The 16,203-nt window shown below is 36.6% G+C and overlaps 1 protein-coding gene across 1 annotated transcript; it reads right to left on the bottom strand.

Annotated features, from left to right (window-relative positions):
• Positions 1 to 3,266: 3,266 nt before the first annotated feature.
• On the bottom strand, positions 3,267 to 15,715 carry LOC135678099 (cullin-4-like). The gene is made up of 17 exons (XM_065190479.1): positions 15,166 to 15,715; positions 11,880 to 11,995; positions 11,442 to 11,788; positions 8,435 to 8,615; positions 8,210 to 8,332; positions 7,817 to 8,104; positions 6,576 to 6,701; positions 6,353 to 6,454; positions 6,221 to 6,274; positions 5,833 to 5,939; positions 5,656 to 5,716; positions 5,436 to 5,567; positions 5,208 to 5,345; positions 5,056 to 5,136; positions 4,903 to 4,983; positions 3,650 to 3,730; positions 3,267 to 3,571 (listed from the first exon to the last, which is right to left on the bottom strand). Exons 1-17 carry the CDS (start codon positions 15,560 to 15,562, stop codon positions 3,458 to 3,460), a joined length of 2,529 nt encoding a protein of 842 aa, XP_065046551.1. The 5' UTR covers positions 15,563 to 15,715; the 3' UTR covers positions 3,267 to 3,457.
• Positions 15,716 to 16,203: the final 488 nt, after the last annotated feature.

Genomic DNA, 16,203 nt, shown 5'->3' with positions numbered 1-16,203 from the left:
AGAGGACAAAAATGTGACTTAATCCAAATCTAATTTGTTGAACTTAATAAATTAGATCTAAATTCACGTCTAATTTGCTAAAATGCTAATTGGATGGACCAATCTAACCTAGCCTATCTCAATCTAATTCTAAGGTGAAACCTAAGTTCTAATTATAGAGTTATATTGGATCAAGCCATTGGCATACGTACAACTTGTCCTACTTCAAATTAAATTAATTTACATCCATAAATATTTTATTAAGAGTAGGATTTCTTCAGGCAGAAGATTTAGTAACAAGACAAAATCTGATATTGTGTGGTTGACTTTTGATGATCTCATTGATTGTATTGATGGTAGGGATTGATAAGAACAGGTGGTTAGCTGTGAAGTTGAAATGAGGGTGGAGCCTTTTTTTTCTTTCTTTTCCTTCAATAGGAGAACCAAAAAGACAGTATTATTATCTGTACTGACTGAAACAACTCAGAAAAATTTTATGGTGATGTGATGGGAATGTGTTCACTCACACTGACATCACCTCATTAATACATAAATAGTTTTTTTTTTGGTTATATGTCTTAAATCGAACTTGAATTTTTCTATAAACCAAATTAATTGATGAGCTAACTAGCACTTTTTTAATTTATGAGATGAGATTTTGATTTGTGAGTTTGATGTATAAGTGTTGAACTAAGGTTTTAGGTGTTAAATTTGTAGGATTAGATTTTGATCACTAAATGCAAGATAGGTTAGTCAAGTACACTAAAATTATGGCAGTAAAATGTATAAAATAAATGAGTCTGGATACATATACAGCAACCAAATTAATTATTTATAATTAAAAATTTGTAAGATGATATTTAAAAGCTACAACCTACTACTGTATAGTAAGTACATTATGGATTCTCTTCAAGTTCTCATTAATATCTCCCTTAGGATGATTGAAGAAAAAGTGGAAGGTGGGGCCATTGGATGGATCACTTCCATCTTTTGGAATGAGAGCAAACAAAAAGGGTGTGTGTGACTTTTGATCCCTATCTGATTCAGTGGGACATTCTACTTGCACTCTCCCAATGGATATTTTTGCTCTTGCTGCTGTTGGCTTGTTGAGCAATGGAGTGAGGTAGATTTCTCCAATCTGGCCATATAAATCTTATATAAAGGGCTATGCAGTTGATTGCAGATGGCACAGTTCTTTACAGCATAAAAACTTGGGCATATCTTTGTTATTTACTACCAGTTGAAATTAATTTATATTTATATTCATTAAGAACTCATTATGATGTTAAAAATTAATTTATGGCTACTCTTGATATTTTATATTGTATATAACTCAAATAAATAAATGCTAATCATGTTTAGAAGTGGATATATATAAAGATAAGTGTTTTGCAGTAACTAATAACTAAATGTTTCCTATGCATGCTTGTGCTGCTCATCCAATTGATGTACAAAAGCTGCTTACTATATAACAATGAGAAGTTCCAAACAATGGTGGAGGGATATTATTACACCATGTTTGTTCTTTGGGAAGCATTCACAATGAAATCCGAGCCTGTCTTCATGCCAAGATCAGCTAAAACTAGTCTTGGTATCCCTCACCAAGAACAACTGGCTCTTTCTTTGAGGCTTTGTCCACCTACCGACTAATCTTTGTTGGCCAAAGAGGAGGACTTTGGGGAATAAGTAATGGCCGATGGATCACTCCAACGCCACTAGTTTGGTACTACATCATCATCTAGTCAAAGGATGAAAGCTGAAACAACTGGTAGAGGAATCAAATTGGACTCGAAGGAACCACTTGGCAAGTGCCAAATTAATATGTTTCCACTTCTATCAAGAACATGTTCTGAATTCAGACTTGGATCTATATTATGATGTAAGTGGGATAAATGTCTCTTGTGTGCACCTCATTCGGCACGCGATTCGATCGATCGGCCGGTTTATTCTACTTAATGAGTTGGCAGGTTCATGATCTGGAGATGTTTTGATATGCTTCCATGAAGTAAATGTCAAATGAGTTCCAAGCTGTTTGGAGCACTTAAGCCTGTCCTGTCTTCTTTTGGCCAACTTAGTTTTGTGTTGGCTGCAAGAAGATAGAAAAGAAAGTGATGTCTGCCAAGCAACTCTTGATGGAGCAAAGGCAATTGCTGGGAATGAAATGTTAGAAGAAAAGTTTCAGCATTTGGAAACTAAACTTTGTTGTGGAAATATGGGAATTACAGTTCTCGAGGACTTGGGAGTCATCGACTGCCAACAGATGGAGATTAATGGCGGCCTGAAACGTAGCTCGAGGCCATGGCTGCTGCTCTTGCTCTTGCCGACCACCACATACATGGACAAGCAATTCGCCATCTTCATCAACAGCTAGCCTTGTGGAAGATGGATGGATCGATCACACATGCCGATACCGTGAATCATTCTCCTTTCGCTTTGAGGTCGAAGAAAACAAAAGGCTGCAAAGTCGACGAGCGATTCATCGACGGCAAGCCTTTTGGAAGATGTTCGAACTCATCGCACATGCAGATCATGTGAATCATTCTTCTCAAGCGTGCATGCTTTTGAGGTCAAAACAAAGCAGACGAGCAATTCAGCATCTCCATCGACAGCCTTTCGGAAGATTCGAGTACTGATCATGCGAAGCTTGCGATGCAGGTAGCGGTCGACTTCGTTGCCGCGGTTGCATGCTGATGAGCTCCTTCTTCTGCGACCTCAAAGTGCCGTGGCATCGATCATTTCTCTTCAGGAAAGAAGAGAAGAAATTGCTGATCCTCTTCGGCAATCGCAATCGGGAGTAGAAGAAATCAATTATAATGAGCCTCATACCAAGATTTAGAGTCTGAATTATGTTTGAATCAAGAGGAGGGTTTTGATACTAATATTTGATTATGTGAAAACGAGGATATTAAGGCTAAAGTGTACGAGATTTTGAGCCTATGTTTATCTCATTAATAATCTAGTTGAAGGAGCTTATGATGATTATTATCCCATCAGATCGGATCATGAGAACTCGGATCATAATAACATGATACCTTCAAAAAAGAAATTGTTCCCAAGGGTTCATTTTGGCAGTCTCACTTCCGCAAACAAAGAGATTACTTTGGACTTTTGACTCCGATAACCTAAATCACAAAAGATATATTCATGCATCAGATAGAAGCCCAGGAAAAAAGACACGTTTGACTGATCCTGTTGATACTAAGGATTCCATCTGCAATAAAATACAACTGTATATTCTCCCCAAATAGGCTGCAAAACTGTAAATGGATCACCTCATTCTGGAGTGATTAATCCCAAAGAAGAAATGGAACATTATAATTTCTAGTAAGTTATCACAGCTGATCGAAAAAAAAGAAAAGAAAATATGACAGTTTTCTGTACAAAGTTGGTATTTGGTATATGGTAAAAGAAGCCTCACCCCAACATGTTTCTAAAGGAAAAGTTCCCTAACCGTAGACACAACCGGCCAAATGATGGATCATGCCAGATAGTTGTAAATCTGGGGATTGTTCTTGTCCCTGTCCAAGTACTCCCTGTCGATCAGGCTCTCTATCCTTTTCTTCAGGTCCACAGGTTTTATTGGAAATTTAAGCTACGAGAGACGACATGCAGAAGAATTAGATAATTTAACAGGCAAAGATACAAGAATGCAGGATGGTCTGTCAGTCACCTGCTGAAATAGTTCAGTTATTAAAAGTGTGTGGCTTAGCACTTTCCTCGTCTTCATAATACGCACAATAGCCGCATCAACCTGCGATGAAAACGGGAGGCCATCAAGGAATATTGCTACTTGGAAGACCTTCTTCTTGATCTAGGTCTCTTGGGACCTACCACCTACTATAGATAACTAAGAAAGTATAGGCATTCAGGTGATAGATCAAACAAAGAAATGCTGACTGGCAAAATTTTTGGCAACTTAAAAAGATATGGATTATCACAAACATCATCCAAGTTGATGACAACAAAAGAATTTTCACTAGATTGGTGCCCAAATTCCATCTGCCATGTGATCTCGCAACCCGTAAACATGACTATAACCTCCCACCGACTCTAATCTCTATTCCCTAGCTTCCTCCAATTGCAACTCTACCCTCATTGACCGTGCAATTTCAGGTTAATATCCTTTACCATGTGAATGTTTGCTTGCCAGCTATCTTGCCAACCAAATTTCAGACATGAAACCAAGTAACATTACAATATCCAAAATCTTGACACATTGAGGATCAGTCATGGCCTCATAAACTCCACCAATGGTCTGGACAAATTTGTTGAGTCCCCATCTATTCTGAACATGGCATTGTTTCACTTTGTCAACCACACTTGTAGGCCAGCTTGGCCAGCAATCTAGGTTCAGTCAGTGAACGGACTAACATTTTAACATGTGAACCTCATCTACTTGATCCATATTAGTTCACTGGTGGTTTAATTGAAGATTCAGCTAATGCTCAAAGGAGCATCAACTTGGATATAGCTTGTAAAATAACACATCTATGCAAATAGAACAAGTGGTGGGTAACACTGTTGTAGCTACCACTGCCAGATACAGTTGGGAAAGGGGCATTCTCCTAAACATGTACTCCTGGCAACACTATTTTACCCTTTCAATATTCATCTCTTTCTACCCCAGTATTGTTTAAGGCATTCATCTTCAATTTCACCACTCCCGTACTCAAAATCTGATAATCTTTCAAGCATGAATGCAAATTGCTAAAGTAAAGTGCCCTTATAATTTTTTTTCCTCCATTACTATGCATTTTTTAATCATAAGGCCATCTTTAGATCTATGATGATTTGTATGAAACCAATTGCAAACACTACCAGCTATTACATAAGAATTATTCATTTGATTCAGGAGCTAAAATCTTCACTCATTTGTTTGGTTAGGAACAGTGAGATGGTTGGCAATCTGCATATAGAACAGACCTGATACTGACGATCCTGGAATACTCTTTCAGTGGTGCTTGTGTTCTCCTCCACTGTCTCCTTCATCTGGATTGCATTGACCTGTAAAAAGCACATCTTAGCTCTACTGCTGGTAACCAAAATTTATTTTGATTTCCCAAAGGCAAAGTTTACCTTTATACGATACAGAGGAGCTGTGAATTCTTCATTGAATACAAAACAATCCTCATCTTCTATCTCTCTTCCTTTTGGGATCTGCAGAACAAAGAGCATTTAAAAATAAATAGATGTACCAATAAGAAGGAACATTTGCCACAAGGATTTACCTTCTGTAAAACTCGAACTTTGCCGCATGCAAGTGACTGTAAAGTCCTCCTCAGCTCTCTATCATCAATGCCAGTAGAGTCCTTAATATCTTGCAAACTAAGCCTTTGAGTGTCATTGAAAAGCATTAAAACAACAGCCTGAAGACATGAAAAACCCCAAAAGAAATTCTGGTGCAGGTTAACTTCGATCAGCACTGGAATTTATCAATAAATCAGTGAGAGACCCACCTGGAATAATGATACTGATAATTCTTTTTTACCTCTCGGAAATTCTGCTTTTAGAACACAGTGACCTAATGAATTTTGCCACATCAAACGCCTCCCATGGTACTTACTCAAATAGAACTCTTTAAATATATCCTATTATGATTTAAACAAAAAGAACAATATTACAAGCAATAGGATGCAGGTAAACCTAATTTTATTGTACTAATTGTCATGATCAAACCTGATAAACATTCAGCTCATGTGGAAGCCGGACATCCATAGGTGGATATGTTGGCCAATACCTATACGCACCAGGAGGGGGGAAGTAAATGTTAAACAGCACATTCTAGTCTAACCCAAAGCACAGACTCAAAACCTAAATGATTAGACTGAGATAAAAGAAACAGGCAACACCCACCCGGTTGTCAGGACATGAACACTCATTTCGATACCAGTTGGAAGTTTTGTCCTGGCTTGGGACGATTGTTTAAAAGAGTCATTAATTTCTTTGGATAACTCGATATCCTGAGCAAAATTCAGCATGAAACGATTACTTGAAACCAAAGAAGAAAGTGATGGATAATTTGTCATACTAAATCAAGAAACTCAAATGCTTAAAAAACTAATCTGTCATCAAGTACTTGCACTTCTTTAACAGGAAAAATTATTAAATTTAATTGCAATAACCATGTACAAATGAAAAATATGCTATGTAACAATTTTCTTCCAAGAATAACAGAATTTAGGGTTTGTATCTTCAAAAACAATTGGAATCACTAAACAATTATATATATGTGATTACATACCTTAAACATCCCTTCGAGTTTATTTGTAAATTGACTACCACACTCGGTTTTCAGCTGAAAAGGCAAGAAAAATTTTAGATGTAAAATTTTACATGAAATATAGCAGCAAGCTTTGGCAATATTTCTTATTACCTTTGTGATCATTGACTTCTCAGCATCTATTGATGCACTCTTCCCCAACAACAGCCTCTTTGCAAGATCTTTCTTGTAAAATGCCTCAAAAACATCTTTCCCCTGAATCAATATAAAAGAGAAGAATGCTTACAATAGAACTTCTATAAATATTCTCTAACATGTATCCTTAAGCAGAGAACCAAAGAAGAAGAGCATTTACTGGTAGATATGCATAGCTTACTTGTATAAATCTGAATAATACCAAAACTTTGTCAAGCATGCTCTCCAACTCTTCTTCAGATGTACCCTTGTTGCCAGCACGAAGCTTCTCGTCCACAAACTTGGCAATCAATTCGGCTGGTCTATTCTGTTTTTTGACAAATCTATATTAAAAAATCAAGCAGTCTGTTTCTCTCCAACAACATATCCCCCAGATCGAAATCTTATGAAGAAAAAAGGTTTAAAATAAGAACAGTTCATGGAAGAAAGTTTTCTTTTTTCTGGGAACTTGTAATAGCACAAGTACACCTAAAAAAGCATCTGAAACTCATTGAAATTTTACTAAATAAACTCCCAACCCAAGAAATACTTAAATTTCGGAATCTTATCAAGCCAAAAGATTTAAAATAAGAATAGTTCATGGAATACAATTTTCCTTTTCAGGGAACGCGCACTAGCACAAGTCCACCAAAAAAAAGCATCCAAAACTCATTGAAATTTTACTAAATAAATCCCAACCCAAGAAATACTTAAATTTCAAAATCTTATCAAGTCAAAAGGTTTAAAATAAGAAAAGTTCACGGAATACAATTTTCTTTTTCAGGGAACTCATAATAGCACAAGTCCACCAAAAAAAGCATCTGAAACTCATTGAAATTTAACTAAATAAACTCCCAACCAAAACTATTTAAATTAGAAAAAAAGTGCTTAAATGAGGACTTATAAGCACCAATAGGACTCCAAAAAACTCACAAAAACAGGTACTAAAAAAGTTTGACCAAAGTTTACTTACCTTGGACTTGTAATCCACACAAAATGCATTCTATACAATCACCTTATCTTGGAAAACTTGGTGTTTGTCTTTTGAATTGTGCTATACAATCACCTTTTCTTGATACTTTCAAAATCCCAAATTTGAAATGGTAAAAAAGAGTCCGGTAGACCAAGGACACCAAAAGAAAAAGAAATGCACATCCAGAACCCTTACCATTCTGGGCTGAGACCCGGACTGATCCGGTATCTGAAACTAAAATCCTTGTCTTTAACAGTATCTTCTTCCACAATAATGGAAGTGATCAACCAATAAAACAAAAGACAAATTAATATATTTTACTTATGCACCAATACTGATGGTCTTCAAGATTGACCAAGGTATTTGGGGATTCGAGAATATGCAAATACAATAATTTCAATAATAAATTTTCATGCCTATAAAGATAAAGCACCTAAATGCTGCAATCAACCTAGAAATTATAGCATTACCTGACGAAGATTAATGAGATGCTCAAACGAATCCTTTATGGTATTTGAAAAAGCTTCATTTTTGAAGAAACTTTCTTCCAATATTTTGTCAAGAGATGCTTTAAACTCTAGGAGAAATGAAACCAGATCTTTGTCTTTCTCTTCATCCATGATAATTACTTGCCCAGTACCACGAATATATGAGCTAAGAGCTTGCCTTATTAGCTCGAGAGCATTAACCCTTTGAAAAAGGGTATACATTCTTTGAAGGTCATCAACACGATTGGCTTCCATGAGCATTGTGAATCCCTGGTCAATGAGATCAGAACAGTACACTAAGTACTGATTAGTGATTATGAGATTAGTAAACAAGATGTTGCAACATAATTAAGCAGGATGTATGAACAAAGTCACCTTGTCAAGAATTGCAGATGTATGGCGCTCAAGAAGTTGCTTTTCTGCAGTTGCTACAAGTGGCTTCCTTGTATTCGCATCCAAGTATAGAAAGCATCTTTCATTCTCCTCGTGTAACCTTGACTGCAAGTTTAAACCAAAGAAAATATGAAAATATAGAAAGAAATCAGAAACGCAAACAAAATAGAACAAATCGTAGTGGAATGCAGGGGAAAAGGATCTCACCTCCACATGTTTCAAATAATCTGGAACATCTGACTGCTGCATATATTTAACACCTTCAGCAGCATAAAACTCAGAAGTGCATTCAAGAAAGAGTTTCTCAAAGCTCTCCATGTAAATTCCAAGTGCAGTAAACATCTTTAAAAGATGGCTTAGGACAGTCTTATCAATAGCTTCACCTTGTCTGGTCAGCAAATAAACAGTTCAATTAAAAAAATTCCATAAAGATCCACATATTTAAGTAGGATGGTACACTATCAAGTATCATCATGAAATTATGCTTTATTTGATATACCTGGGGCTTCCACATAGTAAATTAATTGTTTTGTGTTTCAATCCATGCAAGGATGATACTAGCACAAGGTTATCAGCATATCAGAGCACATCGACACACCCTATGCAATTGTTTTGGCATATGCTGGCCAAGCACGAAAAAAAAATATTTTTTGTTTCAAGAAAGAAGTATTCTATGGTCATGTTACATGCATGATATCTGCATTCGTGCTATTGTGTAAAAGTTCACAATTTGAAATAGAAAAAGACAGCTATCAAGAAATTAATATGATACTCTAGTCTACAAGATACAATATCCTAGTCTAACTTATGTGATTTACTTTTAAAAAAACAATATAGCATCAAGACAATGCCAGAAAAACATAAAGGGATAACTATATCTCATGTTAGACAACATAAACGGACAACTAAGACCATGTATTCTTATGCTTAATGCCGTTGTAATGCACATTAGCATGATACCTTTGTTCAGGAAAACACATTCATCTACATCAATTGTCATGTCTACCAGCACTTCCCAATGTCCAAACAACTGCCTTTAACAATGATAAAAGAAGCAATTTTCAATTTTGTGCAAATAACTAGTTAGCTAAATATGAGCCACCAGTTGTGCATCATTAACTACTGTATATTTATAGGACAAAAGAGTATTGAAATCTATCAGAAAATATGACACAAGATTTAAGAGTTCTATAATTAAAATGTGTGGTAAATGGAATCTCTGCCTGCACTTAGATTGTGATGAATTATAAATCTGAGGGTAGAAAACTAACTAGAAAAGGTGCAAATTAATCTAACAACCAAAGATTTAAATTTAGCATGCTGAATACTGACAAAATTGAAAACCGAAAGAAAAAGAATAGTAACTGTAGCAGCAGCTCTGGTAGGGTTTTGAATGTGTTATGATGCAAGCTATGGCTAGTATGAAAGGAAAGGTACAAATTAAAAAGAATTCAAGATTATGTACAAGGGAACAAATGTCTACAAAAGTTTTTTCAATAATCACTTTTTCTTCTCTCATAAAAGAAGGAAAAAAAGCAGGGATTTTAAAGAGGTACTTAATTCCTCATTCTACATCACAAATAACGAGTAATCAAAATGTGACCACTCTATGAACAAAACACTAAAAAGAATAACAAGGAACTCATTTAAATTGGAAATAGGAGAAAAAAAGATAGCAAGCAAATTTAGTTTGTTCTCAATTTTGATCAGTATAGGTCGTAGTCTAAATTACTAAAGTATTATCAGTTAGTCTTCATCATTCGTCTTAGTGTGGTTTTGGAGTCATATTCATCTGGAAACCATATGGGTGAACTTATTTTTATTTCAAATGGGGCTAGGATGTTCTAAGTTATTGGGATTTGATTAGGGTATATGTACACGTCTGTAGGATTATGCAGGGCAACAATTTTCTAATTTAAACTAGTCATCAACTTCTCATAGGCTTCATCATTATACGTTAACCAATGTACCTTCAATGCCCGATTTATTCTCTAATCTCTATATACCACTTCCACAATATAATTTGACTGAACTTGCAGGGTCTTCATTGCTATATGTCAATCATTGGATCATGAGTTCAAGAGACGAATTGGCTAATCGCTTTAAAGGGACATGAACTAACTGATCTCTGAAATCTCAGCGACCCAGTTTGCAACCAATTATGGCCAATCCAAGGGTAATTTCATCTCATCCAAATCCAATTGAAGATCCCAGACAGATTCCAGCTGATGCGAGGTGACTCGAATGCATTAAGTCCAAATAGAGAGATACTGTCAGTCCGGACCGAATTCCACCAATCCAGATAGATAATATGGATCCTAGACCATTTTAGCCAATTCCAATTTGACAATTTGCTTCACATGCTGATATGATCTTATTAATATGGTCCAAGCCTAATACCTGAGTCTTTGAACCTTGTTTTAAACAGAGGGGGATCAGAGATTGAATGTGAATCTCCTTTCTTCAATGGCCCTACCTCTAAATCCTCTTTCTGTTATCTCCTATGCTATTGTTCTTCTGCATACATCAAAATAATGAAAATTCATTCAATGGTTGCTTATCTCCTATTTCAACCAAAATCAAGACACAAATATATTAAGATTAATTTATATCCTTCTGGTATAAACTCCAGATGGTAAGGTTATGTCAAAAATCTTACATGTGCAGGCCTCAGCTATCATTTCTATGTTCCAGAACAATGTCTTTTCTTAAAGCTTAAGTCATCTCCTGAGAATCTCGGAACTAACGCATGAAAAAATCAGGCATTTTATGCCATATACCATGTTTACTCTACTACTGAAGCTAGTATTTTCAAACTTAGTTAATATTTTTCAAATGTTATTCCGAAAACAGTTAAATGTATAACAGATGATTTAAGGCATTAAACAACCTCTGTTCAAACACTCGAGTCCAAATGCAACAGAAAGATACCAACATAGAAATCAACAAGAGCCATTTTCCATTTATAGCTTTAACCCGATATTCTCAGTTGCTGGTTCTCAGTCTTAAGGATGATAAATTGTTGATGCTACACATGGTAAAAGCTAACAGGTAAACTCAAGAAATCAGAACACGAGAAACAAGACACAAAGATGTAAATGAATCAAATCAAAAAAGAATCATAGTGGGTTTCAAACACATCGAAGTAAACAAATGAATATTCTAAAGATAAGAATCTATCATAGTGATTTAAAACACAAAACATAAAACACACCTCTCCTTTTCAATTAGTCTCAGAAGTCCTGTGACAACTTTGTGCTCTACTTCTGAAGATAAAGCAAGATGCTTTCGGAAAAGCTGCAATCCCATGTCCCACAGCGAGCGAACATTTGGAGTTTGCTTAACATATGTTCTATCAAGAACCAAAGCTATACCACGTATTGTTAACATCTGGTCACAAAAATCCTGCCAGCATTTCTCTACCAATGACAAAAATACCACCAAATCAGGGCTCTGGCCAACTAATGATGACAATGCCCTAGATATATGTATTTCACATTCTCTCTGTACATGCTGGTAAAGATTCCCTCCCATCTTGTGCAGGCAAAGATCATCGACAGCCTGTAGGCCCAAAACAATAGTACTCTCATAATCCATCAAATTAATCACAACTGGAGGCACCAAGGCTTAGAAATTGATTAGCAAAAAACACCTGATAGAGCTTTTCAGAGTCACAGGGATCTCGTCGCTTCAAAAATATAGCATTAATAGAAGACTTCAATGTTGCCCATGTATCCTCCTCAAAGTTTGCAGGAACTGAAGGTTTACCTAAGGAAGGAACAGGAGAACAAGTAACATGTAACTGCTTTATTTTAAGAACTAACTTTCTTAATTTTTTCTATGAAGAAAATTCTAAGCCTGTGCTAGAAAAGCAGGATAAAACTTGAAAGTTGATAGTTTATGTAAAAGAATAAGTCCTCAAAATTCTTTTTATCTATAACTTTCTTTGTAAAGTTTGCTTCCTCTGTTACCATCATTGATATAATTGACAGGAAACATCACATGGACAATTGATAAGACAAAAGCCAATTTCTTAGTATATATATCAGTCACAAATGAAAGGTGATGGCCAGTGAACTACACATAAACTCCGGTATTTATGTTTCTTGCAGGACATCAATACTAGGATTCACCGCATCGACAATTGATAAGACAAAAGCCGATTTATTAGTAAATACATCAATTGCTAGTGAAGTACATGTAAATTCTGGAATTTATGTTTCTTGCAGGACATTAGTACTAGGTACATGTATTATATGTGTATATATATGTATGTTTGTTACATGTAGCCATGTAGGTACATTTGAAACTTTTCGAATGTCTAAACTTCACCAGCCATTTTACGTGACTTTCAGTCTTAAGAGAAAAAAAATGCTTTCTCTTCTGACTAAATTCAATACCATGTTTCTACATATATAAATAAATATAGCACAATTACGTAAATACCTAGGCAGCATGCCTTACTCCAACATTTTAGGTGGGCTGTGTCGTTCTTTTCTACATATGTTCTTGACATGATATCTTTTCTTTAATAACTTAATTTTGCACTGAAGTAATGCATAATAATCTTTCATATAAAAAAAATGATAATTGCACAATAAAGGCTAACAATAGTTTACACATATAGGCATTTACATTGGACCCACAAACCAATTCACAAATATATTATGACATGACCTCAAAAGCCACTGAGCAACTATCTCTAGTTTCTCTAAAAGAATCGTACTTTTTGTGCTTTTCTTTGGAGCAGATTATTGAGGTAGGTTACATGCCCATATTCCACATATTAAGATTTGATCTAAGTGTTCTTAAAAATACCCCCTTTCTATGCAAATGTACCAAAAAACTGATAAAAGCATTTTTTAAGAAAAAAAAAAGCAAACACATGATGTTACATATCATTTATATGTGGGCCTTCTCCAGCTTAAGCTTTAAATGAATTAGTAGCGTTCAAAAATTACATGGTAGTGAAGCAAGTAGTGTTTGAATCCTGGCTCCTTTTTCTCTCACCCCATTCCTTCAAGCTGCAACCAGTGTCTTACCTCATATGCGTCTTTCTGCAGAGACCGTTCAACTTTGGCTTGCACCATGGTCTTAAGCTTAGAACAATGCGCCAAGCATACCACTCTTTCAACAAGCATCACGTGGGTGAGGTAGAGTCATCATAGACCATATCTATTGTTGGGACCCTTCCTACTTGCTTGGTATTTAGATGAGTTAGCAGCCACTAAAAAGTTTAAAACAATAAGTACCATAATTTCACACTTGATCATATTTTAACTATGAAGAGATAGAGTTTGGTCTGATGCACCAAAACTAAAATATTCATACATGATGGTTATCTATAATCTGATAGAGAAAATAATGGTCAGAAGCAAGCACTTGTGCATTGGAATACTTAGGCAGCATGCCTTGCTCCAACATTTTCTTTTCCACACGTGTTTAAAATGATGGCCTAAAGAATGATTATTGATGATATGGAAAAAGGATAAAATAATATATATTAAAAAAATGAAATGTTTATCATATGTAATATGTAATATATATATGGTGCAGGAACAGGCAGTTGCCTATGCAATGCTTATTGATAACATGGAAAAAAAGATAAAAAAGTAAAATAATAGATTAAAAAAATAAAATAAATAAAATGCAGAAAGATCATATTGAACCATAGGGAACCAGTCAGGACTCGGGATTCATTTCCTAAATTTCAAATTTCCTTATGCAGTTTAGCAAAATTATACTTCCATACTGAGCTTCTTCAGAGTATACTAGAACCACCAAATGGTGCTCTATCAGTATGGCAAGTTACAGCAGTTGGACTTCCCATAAAAGCCCATTCAAAAGAAAAAGCTTATCAATATATATTTTTCCTATCAATTGCATTATCAATTGGGATAGTAATGAAAATAGGATAATCACATGCAATAGCATCATTGATCACAGTGTACAAACAATGACAAGCTACAATAAGGAAAAACTTATTCTCTAGATCTTGAGATTCACAATGGTTGGGTTTGCATTTTCTTTTATTTGGAACTACATTGCCGAAATAAACCTGCTCCCAAAACTTGAGAGACATGTCCTGAAAAGTCCAGTATGAGGATCTGCAACGTTTGTGTTAAGATATCACACCAGATTTAACTGTGAATCATCATAGAGAAAGGGTAATCTGAGTCAAGTTAATTAAATCAACTTATGCACTTGAAGTAACCATAATGGTTGACCTCCTTCGATCCTTCGACCAGTACAATAAGTTCTCTGAATAACCTAAACACTAAGCAAACCATTTTCAACTCCTTTGATTTATTTAAACCAAATTTACATGTTCAGGGAAAACCATTTACATCTGACAATACACATTAGGGCAATAAGCCTGTGCCATAAAAATTTCTCCTAAAATCAACTAATTGAAAATAAATCTAACAGCATCAAGCAAAAGTCCAATCAATTAATCGATTTTATTATTGATATAATGACTTATATCTGGAAGAATGGAACCACTGTTCCTTTGATGAGAAGGATGTAACACTGTTAATAATCCAACCCTAAGGTGGAAAAAGTTTTGACCACTTTTCATGACGTGGGTGGAGTACAGTGAATCAATTTCATTGAATAATATTCTCATTTGCTAAAGAAAGACAGAAGGAAAGGGATGATGAAGATGGCAGTATGATTCTTGATAAACATTGGAAATGAGTCATGCAATCCTCTAAGTGCCGACACAATGATAAATCAGTGATGACAGCGAGACTTTCGGTATCATGATTCCATGACAAATTGGTCTTTAGCCATAAATGAAAGCATTGAAGGAAACTCAGGAATCAGCCAAAGACTAACCACGATGATATGACCACGAGGGCTACAACCAAGAAATTTGCATATCGTGCCCAACCCAGACAGCAATTTAACAGAGGAAAATTGCAAAACGGAGGTACCTTTAACAAATTTGATGACGAGTTGCTTCTTGGCTGACGGCTGCGGCGGTGTGGCCTTCTTCCTGGACAGGTTGGCAGCAACCCCCGTCATGGCGACGGGGACGGACGCCCCAGGTTTCAGCTCCTCGTGGTCCACGAGCATCGCGTCTTCCTCCTTCCCAGGTCGAGCAGCCACGGCCGCCGCGGTGTCGAAGTGGTGGTGGAGGCCGTTCTTCTCCTTTTCCAAGGAGCAAGCGGCGGCCGGCAGGGGCTTCGCTTTCTTCATGGAGGAGGATGAATCGGGGGAGAGAAGGGTGGATCCTCCGGATGCGCCGCTGCTGTTGCTGTTGGTGGTGGTGGTCCCACCGCCGCCGCCGCCGCTTCTGCTGCAGGAAAAGGGCCGCTTGTGTTGAGTCATCAATCGATATCAATCGGAGAAGTGCATGGCGGAGGCGAAGGGAACTGGGGGGAGATCGGGCGGCGATTGAGAAGGGGCAATGGGAGGAGAGGGAGCGGAGAACGCAGGGCACAGAAGGGGGAAGAGCGAGCGAGAGGCAAGAAGGCGAGATCGAGTCGATCTCGGTTTTATTGGAGGCAATTTAGGGGAAAGCGTCGAAGATTTGAGCCGGCCCGGGTTCACGCCACGGTCCGGTCCAATGGATTCGGATCGTCTCCATCTCCTTCCAGTCGAGCCGTCCATTAGCGCGGGTTCCACCAATCGTTGCGGGGCCTGGACGATACGGGCCATTGATTCATGTCCGGCTCGAGGATATCTGGAAACGGGATGGGTCCAAGGATGGTGATTGGGTTTAGATGACTCAAGACATGATTTTTCTGCGGGTAATTTATTGATGTTAAGACATGGTAGGCGTGCAGGAATTGTCAGGATGAGAAAACGATGCTTATTGCCTTGTAATTACTCTCTATTGGATTATGCTGGATATAAAGACTTTTGTGTTAGTAACTAACAAAAAGTCATAATTAACGAGCAAAACGACATATATTCTTTTAATATATTATTATAGTTAATATTATAATAAAATATAACATAATGACCAA

Source organism: Musa acuminata, chromosome BXJ1-7 (genome assembly GCF_036884655.1).
Source record: "Musa acuminata AAA Group cultivar baxijiao chromosome BXJ1-7, Cavendish_Baxijiao_AAA, whole genome shotgun sequence".
Lineage (NCBI taxonomy): Eukaryota > Viridiplantae > Streptophyta > Magnoliopsida > Zingiberales > Musaceae > Musa > Musa acuminata.
The sequence above is the reverse complement of the archived record's forward strand: the minus strand, read 5'-3'. Positions and strand labels throughout refer to the sequence as shown.